Here is a 27961-nt window from a genome sequence, read left to right on the forward strand (position 1 = left end):
ATCCAGGACAAAGCAGCCTGTTGATTCACAGCACATCCACAAACATCCAGTCCCTTCACTCCTGACACTCAGTAGCAGCAGTGTGTATTATCTTCAAGATGCACTGCAGAAACTCACTGAAGATCCTCAACTGCACCTTCAAAACCCATGTTCACTTACATGTCAAAGTACAAGGGCAGCAGATGCATGGGAACAGCATCATCTCTAATTTCCCCTCCAAGCCACTTACCACTCTGACTTGGAAATATATTCTGGATTAGTGGTGCTGGAAGAGCACAGCAGTTCAGGCAGCATCCGAGGAGCTGTAAAATCGATGTTTTGGGCAAAAGCCCTTACCTTGGAAATATACTGCTTCATTGTTGTTGTGTCGACATCCTGGTATTCCCTCCCCAAGGGCAATGTGGGTCAACCTGCAGGATATGCACTGCAACGGTTCAAGAAAGCAGCTCATCACGGTCTTCTTCATGGCAAATAGGGTAGGGCAACAAATGCCCAAATTCGATGAGTGAAAAAACAGTTGTGAAACTTGAAAGGGTTCAGAAAGGATTTACAAGGATGTTGCCAGGGTTGGAGGGGTGACCTTATAGACTTCAGGGTTAGTGAGATAAGAGAGTGGTTAATGAGATAGGAGAGTGGTTAAAAGGTGCATAATTCTACTCAGAGAACTTCCAATTAAATTGGCAAGGAATTCAGAAAATGCAGCATGTCATTTTCAGGAGATGGGTTTAAGAAAGGACGCAAGTAGATAACGTGGAAAATCCCAATTTATATCTCACAATATTAAAGATCATTTTCTCTACTTTGTTTAATTTGATGGTGGGGGAGGCAATGGCTTAATGGTATTATCACTGGACTACTAGTTCAGAAACTCAGCTAACATTCAGGGATCCTTACAAAATTATGAGGGGCATGGATACGATAAATAGATAAAATCTTTTCCCTGGGGTTGGGGAGTCCAGAACTAGAGGGCATAGGTTTAGGGTGAGAGGGGAAAGATTTAAAAGAGACCTAAGGGGCAACTTTTTTCATGCAGAGGGTGGTACATGTATGGAATGAGCTACCAGAGGAAGTGGTGGAGGCTGGTACAATTGCAACATTTAAAAGGCATTTGGATGGGTATGTGAATAGGAAGGGTTTGGGGGGATATGGGCCGGGTGCTGGCAGGTGGGACTAGATTGGGTTGGGATATCTGGTCAGCATGGATGGTTGGACCAAAGGATCTGTTTCCAGGCTGTACATCTCTATGATTTATTTTCCTCTTAAGTCAGTAGGTAATGGATTTATTATACAACCCAGAACTTGAACACATATTCTAGAGCAGATTCTTTAACAAAAACAAAGATGCTGTTGCAGATATGATGTTTTCAAAATATGTAAGCCATGCTGAGTTGGCAGTCTTTCCTGTCAATCACAAGACACCTGGTTCAAGTCCCACTTCAGGACTTGAGCACAGAAATCAAGACTGTTCCCTGAAGAGTGGAAGAGTTTCTCAGGGCACTATAGCCTATGCTTATTACTCTAGGTTTACAGTGGTTATCATCGCAATGTATTTCTGAATCCTTGTTGTTTCCAAACTAGCTATTGTTTAAAATTCAAAACAAAATTTGTGAATGTGACACATGGATCTGAATGGAAGAGGAAAATTATTTCATTGAACTGTAGAGGAGCGTGTGTTTTGACCGAAAATTATCTATTTAAATAATGCAATGTTATTTTCCTTCAAATTGTTTAACTTGTACTCGTTGAAGTAATGACAGAGACTCACCAAAAGCGTTGCGAAGGAACCCCATCAACTGTAAAGTGTGTCTCAACCAATCGGAGCGGCCCTTATTGTGTGGTGAGAAAAGGCGCCCAACAGCGTTTCCAGGGTAAACAGTCCGCATCTCGGGGGAGAGTTGCTGGGTTGTTTGTAGCTGCAGAAATTATAATTTATAAAACACGGTTACACACTATCACTGTAAAAACATGGTAAGTGTTGACTGGGGAGTGTGATGTCGTATGTATGTATTGACATTTCACGGTTCTGCTAATTGTTGACTCGAATTACTTGCGTGGGCCCGCTCAAGATCTCAAAATTATCTTACTAACGTTAGTGCTAAGGCTTTTATGGTGAGCAAATTTTAAATATCTACTCCAAAAGGCAGCTGGTGCCCTCTGGTGACAGTGTTCATAAATACTGAGAAGATTCGGGAGTTTTCTCACCACACAGATGGTGCTGAGTTTCTCCAGCATTTTTCTGTTTTTGTGTGAGAAGATTCGGGTTGCTGCATCGTCGGCCAAATTCGGTACCCATGAGGATGGCCTCAACCGGGACCTTGGATTCATGTTATGCTACAGGTGACCCCACTCCACGATACACTCCTTCTCACACACTCACACTCTTACATTCTCACACACTCACGCAGACCCTCTCTCATACACCTCCCACATGCACCCTCTTACAGGCTCATACCCCATCACATACACTCACACACAGTTTACCAAGCTTGCACACACATAAACACACCCTCACGTGCGATCACACTCACACGATTGTACTCAATGCAAACAAACTCACTCTGTCTCTCTCTCTCTCCTGCACATGCACACACAAAAGTTTATGGGGTGAATTTGTATTTGCAGAATTATATTTGCAGATACATTCTACTTTGCTGAAAAAATGCAGAATCTGCAAACAGTCAAAGCAGGCAGTCAATCCATGTAATATTTGTATATTGGGAAATTGGACACAGACTCTAACTTCACACGTTTTAAGGTATTGTCTGAGCTGAGTTGTCACCTTTTGTTATAAAACCTTAAATTATCTTGAGAATGTGATTTAAAAGAAGTTCTGGGATTTACATATTAAAGAACTGAAATCAGCAAATCCATTGTAAAAGATTAAAGACTTAACAAGATTTGTTCAATGTATTATTGTATCACTAATCTTTTTCTATAAATTCTGTGTCTTATGGTCCTGCTTCACAACCACCTGATGAAGAAGCAGCGCTTCGAAAGCTAGTACTTACAAATAAACCTGTTGGAGTATAACCAGGTGTTGTGATTTTTAAATTTTGTCTACCCCAGTCCAACACCGGTTCCTCCAAATCATGCATCATAGGACCCATGATCCTGCTGGCCCAATCTTTCCTGAATTCCTATGAAACCAGTTAGGGCACTTTCCTAATCCAAAACCAAATAAGAGGTTGTGCCAGGAACCTGTAAAGCTCACCTACTATTTGTGCATGCCTATCTTGACCAAGAGATGATGTTGAGGTGCTTATATGATTTCTGCCACAACCACTCCCTTAAATTGCTTGTTGTTGGGTAGACCAGGATGGGTGAAGCTTTGGATTTGGTTCTACTTCCTCAAAAGTCTGCCAGTTTCTGGATGAGATTCACTCTTAACTTGAGCTTTGTTCTGGTGTACTCGAGGTGCTACAAGCATGCCAATGTACAATCTACAGTGATAATAAACTATTTTTGGATTAGGTTGTTTGTGACTTTTCAGCCACAGGAGTGGATGTAAAGTTCTTCTCTATTTCCAGACAGAATATTTTCTTGTCCTCCTCAAACAATGCAACTGATTGACAGCTAATGACATACTCCCAAGCCAGAGCTTCAAAATAAACCATGCACTCAACTAAAATCCTATATTTCTTACCCGAACACATCACACCCAATAATCTGACAACAGATCCCTTGATGGTGCACCTTCTGTTGACAGTAGACACCTGTAGCCTAATGAAACCTGCAATCTCATCACTTCCTTTAGTTTAACCTTCCAGGAAGATTCTGGACATGCATATCCAGATGAGAGTTTCCCCGGGCTGATGTGGTAAGTTGTGGAATTAGAGGAACAGCTCAAATTTTGTCAATGGCCATCCAGGCCAGGTCATTGCCCACGTATTTAACAGATGCCCTGGGAGATCCTTTCTTAGTGGCACCACGCCATGCAAATGATGTCATTAAAGCCTTAGAATGGATTGTCATCCTTGATATTAAATTATGTTTTTTTCTCCATACATACTTACTAAATATAGCCCTCACTTTTGTTGGCAGTTTCACTTTCATGATGCCTCATCTCTGATTTCCCCAACCTAGGCAGTGTTTTGGACCGCAACCCCGAAGTTTGATTCAAACAGAGATTGCAAGCCTGCACTATGTGGGAGAGTATACAGAGGACATTCCTTGAAACCACTTGGTGCAGCACCATCTTTTATTTCACCTGTTGAACCACTTGCTTATAGATTTATGCTTGCATCTAGGATTTCCTTTAATTTTTGCATGTTGCTTAGTTCTGTTTTAACTTTGGCAAAGACTACAAATTGAAGCTTTTTTTGATGCTTTGTAACACGTCTGGACATTTTATCTACAAATGATCAAACATTGGTTTATTTGGTCTTTTTATACGGTTGATTCTGCGATAATGTGGTAGTTCTGTTCTCATGCACTCCTGTCTTGTAAGAAAATCATGTAATGGCAGCTCCATTTAAACTAATGGAGTTAGAATCACGTTATAACCAATACAGGCTTTGAAAGTTTGCACTTTAGAAACTGTGTCCCCAATTCGTGTTAAAGCAAATTTGTTTTAATGAAACATGTGTTGTCGCAAAACTACCTGTATTTATTTTCATAATATTCCACTTCCACCTCTGACATATTTCACAGATTTCACACAAGTCTGCTTTTGGACCTGTGACCAATGCAGATGACCTAATGCCAAAAAAAGCATATGCTTAGTAGACTTCAGGTGGGATTTGAACCTATTCCTGACTGTTAGGAACTAGTCTGTAGAAAAAATAATAGGTCCATATAACTATTTCACCTGATTTGCAATGTATGTATGGAGGATTGTTTATTTTCTTCTTTTTTCGGTATGTAGCCATGCTAGTTTGGGTGCAAACATTTTACATATGTAAAAACTTTATATTCACTTGTCGACAATTAAATTCTATTTAATCCAGGGAATCTGTAGGATTACAGATACCATTGAAATGAATTTTGTCATCTGAAGTTAACTGACTTTATTTTCTATATCTTGCAGACTGTGTTTGGAGGAGGGAATTCTTTATGTAATATACACTTATTTCTTTATAATTCACAGGCTTACTCTTGCCCTACTAAATTTGTGAAAAATCAAGAGAGTCTACCATTGGAAGATGACACTGAGATTGATGAGAATTCAGTGTTTGCACATTTTCTTCAAAAATTGGATAAAGAAAAGTCTATATTGTCCAGATTGAGGTCTGATGAACTGGCACCAATGAAGCGGTTCCAAAGGATAATAAAGGATATAGAACAGGAGAAAATGATGGAAGAAGCAATTATAAAGGTAAAGAAATTACTAAAGTTCTTCATTATTCTTTAACAGTTTTACTTTATAGGGACTGTATCAATAATCTCAAATAGGGATCTCCTAATGTTTTATGAGGAATTCTGTTGTTTCAAAAAAAAACTCATTCTCTTTAAGTATTTATCATTGTTATTCTGGCTTCAACACAGTGTTCAGCTTCCTGTAAATAAACAGGTGAGTGTGTTTACAATAATTAATTCTTGAGAAATTTGCATTCCCCAAATATATGTAAGCAGAAGGAATATCAAGGAGAAGGAGGAGACCAGGAAGATGATTTAGGGTGGCTTTTGCTGTTTTGAGCGGTGAAGAGTGAAGACACTTCAGAAAGGAGTTTCAGACAACCGTACCACCTAAGAGGCAAAAGGGAAGGGGATGCATATGAATGAAAGGAACACATTTTCTGGAGGACATTTGCCTTGCAGGAAATTGCAGATATAGATGTTTCAGGACTGTTAAAGTTCAGAGGAATCTTGATTATATGAACGAGATGGGCGGACACTATTTCGTTCGGATAATTGATTATTCGGTTAATCGATTCAATGCCTTTCCTCTGGGGCTCAGAGTTTTGTATTCATTCTGCTCACCGTCCAGGAGACTAGCATTAGCACAGCACGCGCATGCCCTTGCCTGCTCCCAACACCACCCCCCGCCCGCTCCCCAAATCCTGTCCAACACCATCCGCCTGCCCCAAACTCCGTCAACACTGCCCCCCGCCCACCTCCAAACCCCGTCCAACACCAACCCCCGTCCTTTCCCCACCCCCCCAAAAACCTGTCCAGCATCGCCCCCAAACCCGTCCAATACCGCCCCCATCTGCCCCAACATCACTCCCCTGCCCCATCCAACACTGCCTCCTACCGACTTCCTTGTCCACCCACCACTGCCCACCATCTGCCCCGAACACCGCTGCCTACCCCCCCGTCTGCCACCCCCAACGCCCGTCCCACCCACACACACACACACAATTTTACTGCAAGTTTCTGACAGATTCCATTTCTGTCCTGTACAGGACAATGTTGGAGAGATTATCTGGGGAAGGGGGTGGGTGTTAGGGGACATGCCTGTGTAGAACTCTAGGGAAAGAGTGGGGAGAGAGAGAGGGGGGGTGTGGGAGGTCAGTCATTTAGCGGTGGTGCCTTTGCTCCCATCAGTCCAGGACTGTTCTCGGCAGCACTTTTAATCACTAACTAAAATACGTGATCAGTGTTGGACACATGTCTTTGATGTAATGTTTCTGTCGGGACCTTGAGATCTCCTTCGGATAATCCGATTTTCGGATAATTGGTATTTGGATAATCGAGGTTCTCCTGTATATAAAAAGACAAAGATTTTAGATGTAATGTGTTAGGGAATGAGAGCCAGTGTAGTTCAGCAAGGAAAGCGCTGATGATTATGCAAGGCAGGGCATGTCTAGGCACATTGTGTGCAGTTTGGACTTTATAAATGTTGGTGGATGGGAGAGAGAAATAAGTGGTCAGATTTTGGTCAAACATGGGATAAATGTTGCATACAATTGGCTTGCTGTGCGTCCATCATTCTGATGTTGGAGCTTCTACTATTGCCAGCCTGATGAATCACAGTACCAGTTTGATGGCTGGTAACTACAAACCAGTTAGTTTAGCATCTGTCATTAAGGAAATGTTCAAGACTATTGTAAAGAATATAATAATAAAGCATTTATAAATTATATTGTAACCAGCAGAGTCAGCATGGCTTCATGATGAGGAAATCATATCTCAAAAATTGATCTTTGAGGAATTCTTTGAGGGAAATAACAGGCAGAGTAAATAAAGGGCGATCAGTAGCTGTAATATATTTGAATTTCCAAAAGGCATTCCTAAGTTACCGCACATAAGACTGCTGAATAAGAGCCCATGCCATTGGGGATTGTATATTAGCATGAATAGAGCATTGGCTAATTAATAGAAGGCAGAGAGTTGGGATAAAGGGGATACTTGCAGTTGGTAACTATCAGCTAGTGGAGTGCCATAGGGATCAGTGCTGGGCCCACAATTATATTCAATATTTTTAAGGACTTGGATGAGGTAAGTAAATATACTATTGTCAAGTTTGAGGATGACACAAAAATAGGTAGGGAGACAAGTTCTGAGGACGACAGAGTCTTGAGAGGGATAGATACAGGGTATATGAGTGGGCCGATAGGGGTTAGGAGGGAAATATATTTCTGGTGGTGAGGTCTGACTGTACGTGGCAAAACTGGCAGCGGATAATGTGTTGTATCTGCAGAAACCATTCCTTCTGCAACTCCCTTGTTCGGTCCACGCCACCGCAACCCATCCTCCACTCCCAACACTTTCCCTTGCCACCGCAAGAGGTATAAAATCTGTGCCCACACCTCCCCGCCCCTCACTTCCATCCAAGGTCTCAAAGAATCCTACCACATTCAGTAAAGATTTTCCTGCACATTCAAACACCTAATTTACTGTGTCAGTTGCTCTCGACATGGCCTCTATATTCAGAAGACGGGGTGCCAAATTGTGGAACATTTCAGCGAACATCTCTTGGATACACCCACCGTCCTGTGGCTGACCACTTCAACTCCCCCTCTCAGTCCACCAAGGACATGAAAGTCCTGGACCTTCTTCACTACCAAATCCAAGCCACCTGATGCCTGGAGGAAGAACACCTCATCTTCCGCCTTCGGGCCTTCCGCTCTCATGGCATCAATGTTGATTTCACCAGTTTCCTCATCTCCCCTCCACCCTCCACCACCTTATCACAGATCCAACCCTCCAACTCGGCACCACCCTCTTGAATTGTCCTGCCTGTCCATCTTCCTTCCCACTGATCTGTTCCATTTATCATTGTCATCCCCCACCTTCATCTACCTATCGCTTTCCAAGCTACCTCCCCCCGCCTCCTATTTATCTCTCAGTCCCCTTGGGTTCCTGATAAAGGGCTTATGCTTGAAATGCCGACTCTCCTGCTCGTTGGATGCTGTCTGACCTGCTCTGCTTTTCCAGTGCCACACGTTTTGACTGATCTCCAGCATCTGCAGTCCTTGCTTTCTCCTTCATCCTAGGCTTGCAGTATCCTTGAAGCAGAGATTTGGCTATACTTATTGGTGTTCTGGCTCCGGTTGCCTTGCTATATTGAAAGATAATTATATATCCATCCTGTTCCCAATGAACTTTCAGCTTCATTGTTTCAAGTGCATTCTAGTCTTCTATGAAATGGACAAAAACAGGAATGCAACAGTATTCTTTAAGGCAAACATCCCAAAGTATGTTAGAAGTCATCACCAGAAGTGAGTTTGCTGGCTTGGGTACGTTTGCAGGGTAGAAGATATATTCATAGATTATTTTCGTATAAATGTGTGTACGTACATCAGGTCTTTCCATTTCTTCCAGCCAGTAGCCTTCCGTGCTTTGAGATATTAGAGAGATGTAGAAAACCAAAGGCTTCCTTTATGCTAATTCTGATCTTCTGTATGACAATAGTTATTGTAAGTTCATATAATCTAAAATTAGTATTTTGCTCTTTGAAAGACAGCGAGTGATGAAAGTCTGAAATAAAGTCAGAAAATGCTGGAAAATCTCAGGTTAGGCAATATTAGTGGACAGAAAAACAAGTTAGCATTTTGGATCAGTCCTCCTTTATCAGAATATGATTGTCATGCTGCAAAGAATGTTTTTTGACCTGTTTGAAGAATAGAGTTTTCTTATATTTTCATATTTGGCGAAGCACAGTCTGGAATCTTCATTTTGTAGTTGCTATTAGAATAGAGATTTAATGCTGAAAGGACAATTAAATTATAATGCTTCCTTTATTTAAAAAGATACAGAATTTTAACCTCATAAATTTATACTGTTAGTGTGGAGTGTTTTGAAAAGAAGAATAATAAAAGTTTTAAAGTCTGTAATTGGTGGCCTCGCATCTTGAGGTAGGGCATAATCATACTCACAGAATCATAGACACCACCATCACCATCCCTGGATATGTCCTGTCTTACCAGCAGGACAGACCCAGCAGAGGTGATGGAAAAGTGGTGTACAGTTGGTAGAATGGGTTGCCCTGGTAGTCCTCAACATTGTCTTTGGATCCCATGAAGTCTCATTGCTTCAGGTCAAATCCTGGCAAGGAAACCTCCTCATGATAACGATGTGCTTTCCTCCTTCAGCAGATGTTGAGGTAGTCATCAGTACTCTTGCATGTTGGACAACATTTGGATTATATACTGAGGATGACGAGGAGATTTCTGGGTGGTAGATTTCAGTGTCCACCACCAAGAATAGCTCAGCAGCAGCAAATTAGATCGAGCAGTTCAGGTCCTAAAGGTCCTGCCTGTTAGGTGGTGAGGGAACCAACAAGATGGGGAAAAACATACATGATCTCATCCGTATCAATATGATGCTGCAGATGCAACTGTCCATGACAGCAGACGTAAGAGCAACCATTGCAGAGTCCTGTAGAGATAAAGTCCCGTCTTCACATAAGAATAATCTGCATCATGTTATGTGACAAAGTAGTATACAGTTGGTAGAGCCAGTGGTAAACCTCCAGCTGATAACTGTGTGATATCCTTCCTCAGCAGATGTTGAGATACTCAACAGTAGTGGTATAAAGTTGATAGAGTGGGTTACCCTTATAGTCCTCAACACTGATTTTGGATCCCATGAAGTCTCATTGCTTCAGGCTGAACCCTGCTGATAACCATGAGTTCCACAAATATCCCTATCCTCCATGATGGAAGAGCCAAACACATCAGTGCAAAAGAAAAGTTGAAGCATTCTCAGCAATCTTCAGCCAGAAGTACCAAGTGGATGATGCATCTCAGTCTTCTCCTGTGGTCCCCAGCATCATAGATGCCAGTCTTCAGCCAATTAGATTTTCTCCACATGATGTCAAGAAATAGTTGGAAGCACTGAATATTGCAACGGCTACGGACCTGATAACATTCCAGTAAAAACACTGAAGACTTGTGCTCCAAACTTGCTGTTCCCTAAGCCAAGCTGTTCCAATACAGTCATGACACTGGTATCCATGGGCAGATGTGGAAAGTTGAGCAGGTATGACCTGTACACGAAAAGCAGAACATACCCAACTCAGCCAATTACTGCCCCATCAGTCTACCCTCCATCAGTAAAGTGACGGAGGGTGTCATCACCAGTGCTATCGAGCAGCACCTACTCAGCAATATCCTGCTCAATAAAGCCCAGTTTGGTTTCCACCAGGGCCACTCAGCTCCTGATCTCATCTTGGTGCAAACATGGACAAAAGTGCTGAATTCCAGAGGTGAGGTGAGAGTGATAATCCTTGACATCAAGGTCACAATCAACTGAATATAGCATTAAGGAGTACTAGTAAAACTGGAATCAGTGGGAGACAGGGGTCAAGCTCTCTCCTGTATGGACTCATATCTGGCAGATAAAAAGATGATTGTAGTTATTGGACAGCCTTCATCTCAGCTCCAGGACATTTCTGCAAGAGTGCCACAGGATGCCATCTTTAGCTTCTTCATTAACGGCCTTCTTTCCATCATAAGGTCAGAAATGGGGATGTTCGCCAAAGATTGCAAAACGTTCAGCACCAGTTACAACTCTTCAGATATTGAAGCAATCCATATTCAAATGCAACAAGATCCTGACAATATCCAGACTTGGCTGACAAGTGGCAAGTAATCGTTATGCCAGATAAATACCGGGCAATGACCGTCTCCAATAAGAGACGATCTAACCACCCTCCCCATGACATTCAGTGGTGTTATCATCACTGAATCTCCTGCTTTCAACATCCTGGGGGTTACTGCTGATCAAAAGCTCAACTGGACTGGCCATATACATACATTAGCTACAAGAGTAGCTCAGAGGCAAGGAATACTGTGGTGAGTAACTCACCTGACTCACTAAAGTCTATCTACCATGTACAAGGCATAAGGCAGGAATGTAATGCAATACTCCCCATTTGCCTGGATGGATGCAGATCTAAGAACACGCAGAAGCTGGACACCATCCAGGACAACACAGTCTATGTGGTTAGCACCACATCCATAAGCATCCAGTCTCTCCACCAATGACCCAGTAGCAGGAGTGTGTGCTATTTACAAGATGTGCTGCAAAATTTCACCAAAGATCCTTTCACAGCACCTTCCAAACCTTCAACCACATCCTTCCAGATGGACAAGGGCAGCAGATACATGGGAACACCACCACCTGCGAGTTCTCTGCCAAGTCACTTACTACCCTCATTTAGAAATACTTCACAACTCCTTCACTGTTGCTTGGTCAAAATGATGGAATTTCATCCATAAGAGCAATGTGGGGCAACCTATAGTATGTAACTGCAGCGGTTCAAAAAGGCAGCTCACCACCACCTTCTCCAGGTCAACTAAAGATGGGCAATAAATGCTGGCCAGCCAGCAACACCCATGTCCCACAAGTGGATGAATGACTTTTATAGTGCTCAGGTAGAGAAAGCTCTTGAGCAGCTTATCAACTTGAAAATCTTCATGTGTCATTTTAACTCTTAATATCTAGTTGTTGGAAAGGGTTCCTTAGTTAGCAAAACTGATGAAGCTACAGTATTAGCTGCATCAGCAAAAGGAATAAAATAATTTGTTTCATTTGCCAATGTCATTTATCATTTGAGTTTTGAATTGTTGTACTTTCCATTGAGCAAGTTGATTGATAAAGAACCATCAAGGCTTGTATGAAAAATCCTCAGCAGCCAATGAGGTGCTGGAGGGTAATTGAAGAAAAAAAAATCAAATGATAACAACCCAGTTTTATTTGTGTCTCCATTGCATTAATGGGATGCTTTATAGAAAATATGCTGCTGCTTTGTAATTTTTGTTTTTAGCGATATGATAAATTCTGCTATCCCTTTCTTCAGCATTAAGTCGGAAGGACCTGTTAGTTGAAACAGCCTATTTCTGTGTTGTAAATGCTTTCTAATACTACAAGGCAAAGGTTATATGACTTTCAATTTTTAAAAGCAAATGAAACTCAGGAGAAAACATTATAATGAAACCCTCTATACCTTCATATTAGTGGATTTTAGAAATTGGTCGATAACTTAAATACCCAAATGTGGGTCATGCATGTATGGAACACCAATCCCTAGGCAAGGAGAAAAAGCTAATTTATTGAATAAATTTTAAGTTTCGTTCTAAGATTGAGTTATTTCAAACGCAGTTGTTTTGCTCAAAGCTGTGAAAATTCAAGCAAAGAACTATGGAGATTGGAATGCCGATAAGAAGTTCCGCTATATAAATATTTCAATTTAACTTGTTATTATTCAATAAAACAAAATGTGGTTCACGTGCAGACATGTATAAATTAAGTTGCATTGATCACTAGTAACACTCATGAAGAGCTTGTTTTCTATTGGTTAACATATGTGATTCTTATGCTTTACTTGCCTGACTATTTCTAATAGACTATTTCTAATATTTGTAATAGGCAGAAAAAAGAAAAGTATTGAAGGCAAAACAATTAGAACAAGAGGAGAGAATTGCCAAGGAACTAGAAAGAATAAAATATGAAAATCTAAAAGATGAAAAAATGAGACAGCAAGTCAGAGAAAACAGGTAACAGAGAAGCATGTCAAATTTATATATTACCTCATCACATGCTAGAAATACCCCACAACTAATTCATTATCTTTTGGAAGGTAATTTGCTGTTGTGAAAATTAGGGAAATCCCTAAGGAATTTTTTTTGAGTGACCAAAAACATATTATTAATGATATTGAAGAGAAAATAAATCTATATTTTTCCTTTCTCAGATTAGCCTCGATCACAAATCGGACAAACGAGATTCCGAAAGTGAAAGTTACCATGGTCCTAGAGGACCATATACTGCTGTCTCGTTAGAGAGAGAGAGCAAGAGGACTGGTGGTGGGTTTAACTAGAGGGTGACCATGCCTCAGGTGAAGGGCAAGGTTGAGGAAGCAGAGAATTTGTGGTGACTTTAGACAGGATGAGAATTGAATCACACTGTTATTACCACTCCTGCATTGCAAACCAGTCATCCAGCCAACTGAACTTACTGGCTCCCCAGTACTAGATTATAGATTGATTCATGAATAAGTATTAAATGTAAGATTTTGGCTTTTTCAAGCTGTCTGACCATCATTTTCTGGATTTAATTCTGTTTTCCAGCATCTGCAGTATTTTGTTTTTTATTGAATACAAAGCAACAATAGTACTGCAATTGCTATTTTCATCTTTCTTTAAACTTGTTGCATTGCTATCTACTTTGCGTAAACAATCATCTCCTTTGAAATTTAATCACTCCTACAATCCACCCCATTTCAGACCTTCACGTTTCAATTACCTTGTCTCTCATATTTCAACACTTGAGCAGATACAAGCCTTGCTTGTCGAACCTTTCCTTGTAAGACAACCTACCCATTTCAGGTGTTAGTCTAGTAAATGTTCTCTGCACTGCACATATATCCTTCATTAAATAAAGATACCAATACTGTGCACAGTTCTCCACCTGTAATCTCAGCAGTGCCCTGTGGAATATTCACTGTGGAGACTTGTTTGTTGGCTGTGACTGGTGCAATATGGAACTAAATCATTTTTGATAGACAAATAAACTTCAGCCATTTCAAAGTGAAGCTAGTGTAACTACGACACTTGGTCTACTTTTCATTGTTTTATATTGTTACTAATGCTTGTGTTTTTGCATATCTAATTCAGTATTGAGCTTCGTGAGTTGGAAGCCAAATTGAAGGCTGCTTATGTGAACAAAGAAAGAGCTGTCCAGATAGCTGAAAAAGAAGCAAATCGTTTAGAGAAGATTGTAAGTGCTCCCCTTATGTGTGTCAACAGTTTAATAAGATCAGCTCAAAAATAGGGTCCTACATGACTATTAGCTTTTATGTTACAAGGCTAGAATCACACACATTTGATCCCTTTACTGACTGCCTGTTTATGCATCCATATTATGTTGCATGCTTCTTTGTATACTGCTGGCAAGTCCATGGAATTTTTCTTCAAATTTATTTTCACAAGATTTTGGGTCACATATTCTAACAATGTCCATATTAGTTCCATGCATTGCAAAAGTAAATGCTAATTCTTAAATAATTCTACTCACCCTCATCCTTTTTGCCATTTTAATTTTTTTAACTTTAATCTTACTTGTAATATAGATCTAACTAATTTATCCCCTACGAAACCTTTTTGAGATTAAAATATTTTCTCATTTTTCTTAGACACCACAATCCGTTCTAGAAATTGAACTTCCGTATCCACATACGTGTGATTTGGGTTCCAAAAGATAGTCTTTCAGTAATCAATTTTCATACTTTGATAAAGTGGTACTCAAATAAAGCTGTGGCAGTTTTTGTTTACTTGCCAGATATGCTTCTGTAATGCTTAAAGTTATGGATTATGCACAATTTATAACTGTGTTCACTAAACCTAATTTTTGTCAAGAGCTAAAGCATGGTTGATTTGGAGAGGGTGGGCAAGGCGGTGATAGCTGCAGGTTCTGGAGTCATAGATATAGTTATGCTCTTCACTAGAAACGAGAGGCTGAGATTGCTAAACTGATGAAGAAAGAGCATGAAAAAGCCACAGCAGAGGAAATGAAGGAGGAACAAAAACGTCATGAAAAAGCTGTAAAATATCAGAAGGAGCTCGAAGAGCAAGTTGATCAAAATGAACAAAGGAGACAGGAAGCATATGATGAATTCCTAAAAGATAAACTGAGAGTTGATGAAATTGTAAGAAAGATCTATGAAGAAGATCAGAGGTAGGTTTTCTCTAATTAGCATATCTTGAATTTTATCCATAATATAGTTTTAACTCTCTTTCTCTCTCTCTTTCTTTCTTTTTCTTTCTTTCTTTCTTTCTTTCTCTCTTTCTCTCTTTCTTTCTCTTTCTCTCTTTTTCTCTTTCTTTCTCTCTCTGTCTGTCTGTCTCTCTCTCTGTCTCTTTTTCTCCCCTCTCCTCCATGGATATAAATTTCTACAAGGCTTTAATCAGTTAAAGCCTGTGATACTGTTAAGTTGCTTCTGGATGTCACTTGTGTTTAAAGAGCTTAATCACTGTATTTAATAGGAGCAACTGGATATGATTGCCCTTGGGAAAGGGTCATAAATTAATGTCAACAGTTGAGCGTTTTTCTCCAACGTTGTGTCTCAAATATATATCTCTCACTGGGCAATGAATCAGCTATGCTAAGTAGCTGATATAAGTTTGGATAGCCGTTCAAGTACACTGGTTGACATTAGAAATTTCTAGTTGAAAAGGTGGAAAATATCATTCAAATTATTACTCCTGATTTCTATCCAATGACTTCTTGAAAGTGTGTGTGTGTGTGTGGAGCAAGTGCTGAGAGAGCAAGTGAGCAATTATGAGGTGCAGCTTGGTCTAATCTGTGTGCCAGGTCCCTGTCTCCACGCACATAGTATTCCTGCTGCATCCTTTCAGTACTGGTTGCCAGTGTTCCTGCAATGCAAACTTTTTCTCCCTAAGCAGCCTGTAAATGAATTGAACAGGTACTATGATGGTTGTGAGTAGTTGGCAAATGCTGGATGCCAGTATCTGTAGAGTCATAGAGATATACAGCACAGAAACAGATCCTTCGGTCCAACTCGTCCATACCGACCAGATATCCCAACCCAATCTAGTTCCACTTACCAGCATGTGGCCCACACCCCCCCAAACCCTTCCTATTCATATACCTATCCAGATGCCTTTTAAATGCTGCAATTGTACCAGCCTCCATCACTTCCTCTGGCAACTCATTCCATACACTTATCACCCTCTGCATGAAAAAGATGCTCCTTAGGTCTCTTTTATATCTTTTCCTTTTCACTCTAAACCTATGTCCTCTAGTTCTGGACTGCCCCACCCCAGGGAAGAGCCTTTTTCTATTTATCCTATCTATGCACCAATATAAGGGATCCGTTTGGTTGGTGCCCTGAGATGCTATATGGTGCTGATCAATGTGGAGGCTGTTCACAACCAAAAGTGAGCTGAAGTTGCCAGATACCCATTCAGGTTTCCTTGTTGAGATTTCTTGATGTATAATTTGTTTAACGTGTGGTAAGATAGGAAGCTAAACATTATTGAGGAGAGCTATGCTATTTAAAGGTGTTTAACAAGCAATAATCTGTCCTAATTAACGACTTACTGATGTCTAGCAAGAAAGTCTCCTCCATGCTCAGCAAAGACAAAACAAGAGCAGCAATATGTTGCTCAGATTACTGTAAGATTCTGCTCATGTGAATTGATCACATTGTCTCTTTACAAACAAATAATAAGTCCAGCCACTTTTCATATTTGTGCTGCAGTACTGACTGAGTTCTCAACTTTTAATAAATTAATATTTATGCTCCTAAATGATATTAGCTTGTAATATTAGAAATGGACCTCTTGATGAGACTAATCACAATCACCACAGCAATTTAACTCAGTTATACTAACACAGGGACAGACAGCTGAAGATGGAGAAGAGGAGGGAAACTCAGAGGTACATTGAGGAATTCCAGAAGCAACGAGCTGAGTGGAAACAAATGGAACGGGAAAGAATGGAAGCAGAGAACAGACAAGTTAAGGAGTTCGCTAATGCACAACAAAGCAGGGAGGATGACCGAATGGCCAAAGTTCGAGAACGAGATGAACAGAAAAATATGTTGTACAAAAAGGTAACAAATTTATTTACATGTCCAGTCTCCATACACCTTTTCAAAATACTCCATCTCATAAAATCCAGTTTCTAACAAGTAACTGGCCTGTTTTTCAGCTTGCTGCTGAAATTGAAAAGGAACGACAGGAGCGTGAAGAATTGGAGAATGTCCGACAAGAACTGTACCTTGAAAAAGCAGAAGAGGCTCGCAGACAGCAAGCTATAGTTAGTATCAAAAATACTTTATCATAATTTTGTTTCTTAAATTAAAAGTTGCTTTGTTTCTGGCAGTGTTACTATTAAGATGGTGCATTAAAAATGCAATAATTATCTTACATTGCAGTTAAAAAATAGATGTCAAATTGAGCCTGATAAACTTGTATCTTTTACTATCTTTGATATTTTCATCTCCAGGAAACATTTGGTTTGTTTAACTCATTTCAGAGTTTGAAATGTGTTGAAGTAAGTTGTCCATTACTTGGATCTAAATATCATATGTAATTTATTGGAAAATGCAGATTCAGATAATTGTTGTAAATCGCCATTACATTAGCATGCAAGAACTTAGTGCACATCACATGACTGAAAAGATTTCCTCCCTTTTTTTAAGTAACATTTTTCTATAACTGTGTAAGAATATTAATTTAGTGCAAAGATTGCAAGAGTAATGACTTGGATTTTGCAATCAGCAGAGAAGGAAGAGCGTTTGCAATTTGTCATCATCAGCAATCACTTGTTAATGAGAATACTTGTCCATGCAGGCAATTCTGTGTCTTTAGTCATGAATTGTTTGGCTACTTTGATGGCTTATGAGCTTGATTCTGGGGCTGCATTTCTGACCACATGTTTCGCAGGTGGTTCTGGGAAGTCGAAGTTGTCCTTGGCCTTGAGATCATTGACCTCACTTTCTCAGATTCCTTTTCCATACATCCTCTTGCCAATGGGTGTTCTTGAGAAATTGAATCATTTCATACAAGAGTTTCCTCCAAGTTCTAAGTGACGGTCTCCCATACAGTGACATCTATGTTGCATTTCTTGAGTGAAGCCTTCGGGGCATCTTTTGAAATGCTTCCTTGGTCCTCCTCTAGTTTGAGTGCCTTCTTTCAGCTGAGCAAAGAAGATTTGCTTTGGTATCCAGAACTCAGGCATCCTGAGCATGTGGCTGCCCAGCGGAGTTGGTTTTGGATGATTGTGGCCTCAATGTTGATGCCGTTGGCTACTTCAAGGGAGCTGATGTTAGTGTACCTTTCCTCGCAGTTGATGCAGAGAAACGTCTCAAACAGCAATGATAGTATTTCTCAAGGGTCCTGAGGTGGTACCTATACATAATGCAAGTTTCAGAACCATGTAGACTAGTAGGAAGGATGACTAGCATGTACGCAAGGATCTTGGTATCAGCATGAATGTCATGGTCATCAAAGACATTCATCCTTAGGTGGCCAGAAGTGGCGCTTGCAGATTGAATGTGACATTGAATCTCCGCCTTAGACTAGAGGTAGCTTCTGGGCTAGGTGAAATGTTTCACATTTGGGAGAATTTCACCATGAATCTTAATGGAGAGATGGATCAGAACTTGACCTAGGACAAGTTCTAAATTATTTGAGTTGTCTTTAGGTTGAGGAAGAGGCCACTTTGGTATGCTTTCATGAAGACATTAAGTGCAGCTTGAAGATTCTGTTCTGAGAGAGCAGAGACGACATTGTCATCCATATACAGAAGTTCCACAAGTGAGTGGCAGTTATTTTCTTCTTTGATTTCAATCAATTAAAGTAGAAAAGTTTTCCATCCATCCTGTCGACATTGTCCACACTACCAGGAAAATTGTTCTTGAGGAGATGAAGAATGGTGGCAATGAAGATGGAGGAAGGATGAAAATGATGAAGCTGGAGGAAGGGTGAGGACAATGACACGATCCTGACTTAAAGGATTTTGTTATATTAGTGTTGGTGAGGACTGTTGCTGACATCTTGTCGTGGTGGAGACAGAGGATGTTGATGAACTTCATTGGACAGTCAACCTTTGAAGATCTTTTATAGTCTTCCCGACTGAGTCAAAGCTTTGGTCAGAACAAGAAAGACTATGTCGAGTGGCTCATGGTGTTCCTGGTATTTCTCTTGGAATTGCCATGTGGTGAAAATTATGTCCATAGTTCCATGGTTTGGCTTTCAGGAAGGATTTCTTCAGAAACTGGGAGAAAAGGCCTAGTGAAGATTCAGATGATGGCCATCTCAACCTTGGAGAGTAAGGAGATTCTTTGGTAGTTCCGAAAATCCACTTCATCTCCTTTCTTGAAGATGATGGCAATGGCAGCATCCTTGATGTTTGATAGGGATTTCTTCTTTAATCACCTTCATCAAATTTTCAGGAACAGTTGATGGAGATGATGGGTAAGCTCTGCCCCTCCAAGTTGGAAAATCTCTGCTGGATCTATTCTACCACTGCAGCTTTTCCATTTTTTATGTGTCGAATGGCAATTTTGACTTCTGACACACTAGATGGGAGTCTAAGATCATTTTTGATGAGGAATTGGGGGACTTCCTCAAATGTTACTGTTGATGATTGATTGTATCATGGTTTAGAGTTTTTGGAGTGTTTTCTCCATTAGCGGTTGCTGTTTTCCTGCCTCTCAAAATGGTTCCATCCACTCTGCACCAGATTGGGGAAAATGGTGCTGGGTTCTGTATTGCTTTGGTGACATTGAAGAAACTCAGTGCTTACTAGCAAGGAGATACAGCTTGTTCGTGTTCTCATTTCACCACTGATTCTTGATTTCCCTCATTCTTCTTTCTAACTCCACCTTTGCTGTTTGATGAGTTCTTCTCTTTGCCTCATTGTTGTTTAGCTAAGAATGGAGACCTTTCGCCTTCTTGATGAGGTCTCGGCTGATGTGGTTGTTCTTGTCAAACTAATCTTGTTTTTTTCCTGGTTTTGTAGCCAGTGGGTTTTTTTCCACAGCATGAGATGATGGCTGTCTTTAGCTCTTTCCAGATTTCCTCCACTCCATTAAAAGTAACTGTTTGGAGATTTTGATGAAGTCATCGTTGTAAGCTCACTAGTCTGCTTGGCTCTTGAAGCCATTCAACATTGGGCTTGTTTCTGGACTGCTACTTCAGCTGCTTCTGGTAGCATTTGATGGACATAGAGGAGTGGATGATCTATCCAGCTGTTGTCTGCACTGGTCATCACTTTGATGGTGACGACATCCTTTTGGACTTGGGTTTGAACAATGACAAAGTTGATCGTGTGCTAGTGCTTTGATCATGGATGCCTCCAAAAAATCTTGAACTTGTCTTTTTGGCAGAACAGTGAGTGGTGATGACCAGCTGTTGTTGTGCACATTTGATGAGGAGAAACCCATTGGAGCTGCAATTCCTAATTTCTTCCTTTTCAGTGGTCCCTTTCCAAAGTTGTAAGATTGATCATTTGTGTGTGCATGATGTTTTTCTTAACAATAGAAGATGTCATTGTTATACTTCTGGTTTTTCATGTGAAATAAAGGTTTATGAAAACAATTTATGATTTTTCTTACAGGAGAAGTGACCTTCAAGCTTGAAATTCTATCCCCAACTACAATAGCAGCACGCAATATTGCTTCACCTTGCTGTACAGTTAAGATTAAACTATAAGATAATGCAAAGATGTGTCACATTTTGACGTTTTGTTTTAACAGGCAGACAGGGAGAAGCAAATTAATCAGCGTCTTGAATTGCAGCAGACCTATCAAGACCAAATGGTTTTCAAACAGAAGCGTATGCAGGCAGAGAAAGAAGAAGAAGAAGAATTACGAAGGAAGATGATGGCTAAACTTGCAGAAGATGACCGCATTGAACAGATGAATGAACAGAAAAGACGTATGAAACAGCTTGAACATAAGAAAGCTGTGGAAAAAATCATTGAAGATCGACGTCAACAATTTGAAGCAAACCAAGTACGCAATATATATTATTTATAAAATGCTGTTGTGCCCAGTTGTTAAACATTATGGAACTAAAGATTGTTCACAGTATAGAACAAGCTAACAACTTGTTTATTTCCAAAGCCACTCAGTTAGCCTGACTTTTCCAGTAGCTTGCAAGTTCCTTGTTGAAAATCATGAATTGAATGTCTTTACCATATTCCAGCAATCCATCCAGATCCTAAATGTAGTGTTTTTATTTTAAATCAAGCCTTTTCTACATGTTTCCTTCAGTTCTTTTGCCATTCACCCTAAATTGGGTATCTTTTGGTTTTTGATCATTCTGGCAATGGGAATAGCTTTTCCCTATTTGTGTCCCGATCTCTTGTGATTTTGAAAACGTCTATCAAATCTCCTCTAAACCTTCCCTCTGCTAAAGAAAATATTCTCGGTTCTCCAATCCATCTACATAACTGAAGTATCTCATTCCCAGATAACTTCCTAACATCTTCACATTCTTCTTAAACTTTGGTGCACAAAACTCCATGTTCACATAACTAGCTGTATTTTCTGTTCTATGCTTGTATCTATAAACCCAGGATTCTGTATACCTTATTCACTGCTTTCTTAACCTGCCCTACTGCCTTCGAAGATTTGCATATATGTATACCTCTTTAGAATTGCGTCGACGATTTTAATATTGCCCCTCTTTTTACAAAGCAAAATGCTTTTGTTTATTATTTAACATCTTGCTACTTAATAGCCCTTTGTTTTAGCATTCTATTTTTTATAGCAAGGTTACTTTTTCATTATTCAAAATAGTCTACACCTGTAGAAATGAACATGTTGGTGTATGTTTATCCAGAGGATCATTAGCCTCCATTTCTATCACCCCCAATGAGATGCCACTACTAGACGCGTATTTCCCTCCCCTCCCTTGTCAGTGGTCCACAGGGTCCATTCCCTCTGGGACACTGGTCTATTCTTCTTTCACTTCTAACACACGGCCACAGCCTCATGGCATCTTCCCCTGCAACTGCAGAAGGTGTAACACCTGTCCATTTACTTCCTCCCTCCTCAGTATCCAAGGGCCCAAACACACCTTCCAGGTGAAGCAGCACTTTCCGTGCATTTCACTCAATCTAGTCTACTGCATTCACTGCTCACAACACTGTCTCCTCTACACTGGGGAAATGAAGCATAGACTGAGTGACTGCTTCACAGAACACCTACATTCTGTCCATAAAAAGATCCTGAGCTTCCAGCTGCTTGCCACTTAACAGACTCCCCTGTTCCCTGGCCAATACCTCTGTCTCAGGCTTGCTGCTGTGCTCCAGTTAAGCTCAGCACAAGCTGGAAAAACAGCACCTCATTTTCTGTTTGAGGACCCTGCAGCTTTTTGGACTCAATATTTTGTTCAATAATGTTAGGGCTTGAGCTTTCCCATGTCTTTGCACCAAACTCCACACACCAGGCCAATCATCACATATGCTGCTATTACATACAACCTATTGTTAACTACTAACAGTCCACATTGATAGCTATTCACCATCCTAACCAGATCGTTATTCACTCCTTTGTCTGTCCAACTATTCTCTCTTTGTATCTCCACCTGTTGTTTAGTCCTTACTCTCTTTCCCCTCCCCCACCCACCCACCCCACAACTTCTGCATATAAACCAGTATTTTCCTAGCTACCATCAGTTCTGGGGAAGGGTCACCTGAAATGTTAACTCTGATTTCTCTCCACCAATGCTGCCAGACCTCATGGAGTCATATAGATATACAGCAAAGGAACAGACCCTTCATTCCATCTCTTCCATGCCAACTAAATTAATCTTGTTCCATTTGCCAGCACTTGGCCCATATCCTGTAAACCCTTCCTTTTCATAAACCCATCCAGATGCTTTTTAAATGTTGTAATTGTGGAGAATGCGAGGACTGGAGATCAGAATAGAGAGCACGGTGCTAGAAAAGCACAGCAGATCAGGCAGCATCTAAGGAGCAGGAGAATTATGTTTTGGGCATAAGCCCTTCATTAGGAAATCTTGATGATTTTCTGATGAAGGCCTTATGCCCGAATCATCAATTCTCCTGCTCCTTGGATGCTGCCTGACCTGCAGTGCATTTCCAGCACCACACTCTCGAAATGTTGTAATTGTACCAGCCTCCACCACTTCCTCTGACAGCTCATTCCGTACATCCACCTTCTGAATGAAAAAGTTGCCCTGTAGGTCCCTTTTAAATATTTTCCCCTCTGACCTTAAACATATGCAGTCTAGTTTTAGACTCCTCAGCCTGGGGAAAAGAGCTTGTCTATTTTTATCCTGTCCACGTCCATCAATATTTTATTAATCTTTATAAGGTCACCCCTCAGCCTCTGACGCTCCAGGGAAAATAGTCCCAGCCTAATCAGCCTCTCCCTTTAGCTCAAACCCTCCAATTCTAGCAACATTCTTGTACATCTTTTCTGAACCATTTCAAATATGACATTATCCTTCCTCTTGCAGGAAGACCAGAATTGCATGCAGTATTCCAAAACCTGCTGAGCTTTTCCAGAAATTTTTGTTTTCGTTTGGTGTATATTAATGTTTTTGTATGTCACTTTATACTCACACCAACATTTCATTTAGAAATGTGACTTGTCGCTAAGTTCAGTCAAAGCCATGGTACTCCATATTGCATCCTGTGTCTTAAATATAAGTCCGGGAAATCATGTGTTCTGCATACATACAGTTTAGTATATTTTGATTAATGAGTTTTAATATTCTATAGCAACGGGAATTTGAAAGACAGTATGAAGAAGAAAGGAAGAAGGCAGCTCTCCAAGTCATCATTGAAGAAGAAAGGCAGAAACTTCTCAAAGAGCATGCCAGCAAGCTATTGGGTTACCTTCCAAAGGTAATGCGTAGTTTAAGAACTGAATTATAGAATTTTCTTTAATTTAGTACTGTACTTGGATTATATTGTGTAGAAAAGGTAACAGCAGCGGAGCAGCTGTGAATGTTTATTTATCACTTGTCTGTGGAACATTCTCCCAGACCTTGAACAGCTGAAACCCCAACCATTATGGATGAATTGAATTGCACCTTTTAATGCTAGCATTGCCGGACAGTGCAAGTTATAGGAAGTTCAGTTTTCTGGCTCAAACTACTAAGGATGAATCTCCAGAGTCATAGCGCCATAGAGACCTACAGCACAGTAAAAGACCATTTGGCCAATTGTGTCTGTGCTGGTCAAAAACAACCACCTAACTATTCTAATCCCATTTTCAAGCACTTGGCCTGTAGCCTTAAGTGCCTTGGCATTGTAAGTATACATCTCAATACTTCTTTAAATATTATAAGAGTTTATGACTCTGCCACCCTTACAGGCAGTGAGTTTCAGATTCCCACCATTCTCGAGGTGAAAAGTTTTTCGTCACATTGTTCTTGTTTTAGGTATTTCCACCTGTGTATGGTGCTGTCTTATTATCATCCTCCACCATATGCACTAGTTGTGCAGCCAACAGCAACTACCTGTTTTTATATACTGCCTTTCAATGCAAGTTCCAAAGTGCTCCATTTTACTGTTATAAAACAAAACATGGCACTGAATCTCACAAGCAGCTGTTAGGACAGACTTCCAAAAATTGTCAAAGTGGTAGGTATTGAGTGTCTTAAAGGAGGAAAGCAATGTAGATGGAAAATTTTAAGGAGGGTATTCCAGAGTTTGGGTCTCAAGAAGCTGAAAGCACAGCTATCAATTGGTGGTATTTGCAATTTGTAGTAAATGCAACAAGATCTGGACAATGTCCAACTTGGGCCAACAAGTGGCAAGGAACATTTGTGCCACAATGCAATACAATGCATCACCAATAAGAGACAGGATGAGCTGCCAATCAAGTATCCATTCCCTGAATGGTGTCAAATGTCTTGTGTTATTGGAGCTGCACTCTTCCAAGCAAGAGGCAAGTATGCCATCACATTCCTGAATTTCCTTATAAATGGGGAGTTGGGAGGTAACTTACTTGCAAGTTTCCTAATCATTGACCCACTCTTATAGCCACAATATTTATATTTGGTCCAGTTGAGCTTCTGTTCAATGGTAACTTCCAGCTTGTTGATAATGCAACATTCATTAGTGGTAACACCATTGAACATCCATGAATAATACTTTCTTATTGGAGATGGTCATTGCCTGGCAGTAGTGCAGCGTGAATGTTACTCGCCACTTGTTACTCCAAGCCTGAACATTGTCAGGGTTTTGCTCCACATGGACACTCACTAAAGTGTTATGAATGGTGTTGAACATTGTGCAATCATTGAACATCTCCACTTCTGATCTTATGATGGAGGGAAGGTCATTGAAGATGATTAGGCCAAGGATATTACCCTGAGGGGCTGAGAATTATTGATCTCAACAACCACACAACTATTTTTCTTAGTGCTAGTTATGATTCCTAATCGTTGGTGAACTTTCCCACTGATTCCCATTGAGTACAGTCTTGCTAGGGCTCATTGTTGCCACACTCATTCAAATGCAGCGTGATTTCAAGGATATTCCGTTCCCTTGAGAATTCAGCTTTTTTGTCCATGTTTGGACTAAAGCTATAATGTAGGCATGTGCTGAATGGCTGGTATGAAACCCAAACTGAGCTGATGATGGAAAGTGGATTTGCGAGGGCAGTAATTGGCTGGGTTGGATTTGTCCTACTTCCTGTGTACAGAATGTACCTGCACAATTAGTTGGGACATTATGTTGTGGTTGAACAGGACGTTGGTAAAGCCACTATTGAAGTACTGTGTACAGTTCTGGTCGCTATGGGAAGGATATTGTTAAATTGGAGGGGGTTCAGAAGAAATTTACCAGGATGTTGCTGTGACTGGAAGATTTGAGTTATAAGTAGAGGCTGGGTAGGCTGAATGTTTTATTACTGGAGCATAAGAGATTGAAGGGGTTTATAAGATTCACGAAGGACATGGGTAAGGTGAATAGCAAAGCTTTTTTCCTTTGGGTAAGGGATATTTTTAAGACAAGAGGAGAAAGATTTAAAAGGGACCTTTTTCTCACAGAGGGTGGGTCGTATATGGAATGAACTGCCAGAGGACGTGGTAGATGCAGGAGCTGTTACATTTAAAAGATATTTGCATTGGTACATGAATAGGAAATGTTTAGAGGGATACGGACCAAACACAGGCAAGTGGGACTAGTTTAGTTTGGGAAACTTGATTAGCATGGGTGAGTTGAATCAAAGGGTCTACCACTCTATAATTATCCACATTATTAGATAAATGTCAGTGTTGTCTCTGCACTGGAGCTTGGCTAATGCAAAGCTAGATCTGGAGCACAAGTCTTCTGTACTGTTGTCATATTCCACAGCCTTTGCAGTATCTAATACTTTCAGCCATTTCTCGATTACTCATGGACTGAATCGAATCAGGTGAAAACTGGCAAGTGCAATGCTGGGCACCTGAAAAGGAGACTGAAATGGATCAACCAGTTTTTGAAGCTGTGCTCATCCAAGCAAGTGGAAAGTATTCCGGTATCCCCTGACACGTCGTGTGGCATCACAAAGTGAGTTAATTGCCACAGAATGCCCAACATCTGACATGATTGGAGGGGAAATTGAAATTGAAGGGGACAGAGCACAGCTAAGAGAAGGGCCTTGATTTTCTTTTTAATGGAAGGTGATCAAAAGACATAAATGCTGAGGTTGGAAGTTACAAAGATCAAAACCATTGTGTACTGGAAACCTGAGGGAATGAAGGGGGTATGTTGGTGTTAATGTGGAGTATGTGGGTAGTTGTTCTAACGAGGGGAGTCTGCTGAGGAATTTGAAGGGCAAACAGCAGATCCAGGGATGGATGCAATGTTATGGTAGATATGGAAGAAAATGTGGTTAAGCAATATTCCAATGTTCTACACCTCCTTGTGTGGTATGAAATAGTAGGTTGGCATGGAAATAGACTAGAAACAAATGCATTTCAAGGAGTTTAAATATTTCAGATTAACAACTGGAGAAAATTTGGTTGATGTCTGTTGGATAAGCAATTTCAGATAACAATAGTTAAGGGAGTCAAAGAAAGAGGGAGAGAGGCTGAGTTAGGTGCCATAACCAATCCCAAATATCCTGATTACAATTACTAAGCTAAAGCATATCAGTGCATTAGAAGCTGACTCTGGGAAGAGAAATATGAACTATATCAAGAAATGTAGGAGTAGAACTACCATGTTATGGAACTGGACTGTGAAGGACATACGTTTGAAGAAGTTGGAATAGTTAGCTGTCAAACAGAGTGGAAAGTTGCAAGAGAATGGTGATGTACCGTAGTCAAAACCAAGTGTATTTATGGTGACTTCCAGTGTGCTTTGGGTGGGCAGAATGCCCGAGGTGGGAAGCTTGACCAAGGTGAAATCAGCAAGATTATAATTAAAGAAGTGCAATAGGCCAATAGTTTAGACTTGTCAGGAGTTAAACTTAATGTGCAATGGGCCCAAAATTAGAGAAATTAACTGCCAGTTGTTCCAATTAATTAAGCATTTTTAAAAATAAAAACAAGATGCTCATACTTAATACATAAGTACAGGTTTTGTCAATGAAGTGCATATTTTTGTTTTATATTGAAGGTCCTGGATGTTTTGTGCTTAGGTGATGAAAGTGCCTCTGTGTGCTGTGGTTAAACTTAAAGTTTCTGAATTTAAGAATCAGCTATATGTAAGACTGTGGCTGTACCAGAATATAAGTTAAGAAAAAACTCACTGACCAAAACCTGAATGATTTACACCAACCTTACTTCTTTTTAAATATTCTCAGTTTATTGCATGAACATAGCAAAGGTTATGATTAAATTTTGTTTTGCCGGTTAAGCTAATTACTATTTCATATATATCTTTTAAAAGGGAGTATTTAGAGATGAACGAGAGCTCGAGTTATTTGATGAAACCTTCAGAGAAAATTTCAAGAAAGGAAGCGCTAATTTATCATCAGACGAAGGTTGGGATTGTTAGACCTGTGATGATATTGCTTGACATTATGTCAACTTTGTCTAGAGCATGGCTGCATTAGCCAGCACAAGTTACTTCTGGGTCATAAGTTAAGTTGATTTCTATTTATAATCGTTGAAAATGTAATGAAACTGAT

At 40.3% G+C, this 27961-nt stretch overlaps 1 protein-coding gene across 1 annotated transcript; it reads left to right on the top strand.

The window, feature by feature from the left end:
* Nucleotides 1-398: 398 nt before the first annotated feature.
* On the top strand, nucleotides 399-27902 carry mns1 (meiosis-specific nuclear structural 1). Its single transcript, XM_060852867.1, has 10 exons — nucleotides 399-476; nucleotides 5087-5314; nucleotides 12757-12884; nucleotides 14004-14106; nucleotides 14834-15063; nucleotides 16747-16963; nucleotides 17062-17169; nucleotides 20615-20872; nucleotides 23614-23739; nucleotides 27721-27902. Exons 1-10 carry the CDS (start codon nucleotides 399-401, stop codon nucleotides 27826-27828), a joined length of 1584 nt encoding a protein of 527 aa, XP_060708850.1. The 3' UTR covers nucleotides 27829-27902.
* Nucleotides 27903-27961: the final 59 nt, after the last annotated feature.

Source organism: Hemiscyllium ocellatum, chromosome 39 (genome assembly GCF_020745735.1).
Source record: "Hemiscyllium ocellatum isolate sHemOce1 chromosome 39, sHemOce1.pat.X.cur, whole genome shotgun sequence".
In the NCBI taxonomy this organism is placed as follows: domain Eukaryota; kingdom Metazoa; phylum Chordata; class Chondrichthyes; order Orectolobiformes; family Hemiscylliidae; genus Hemiscyllium; species Hemiscyllium ocellatum.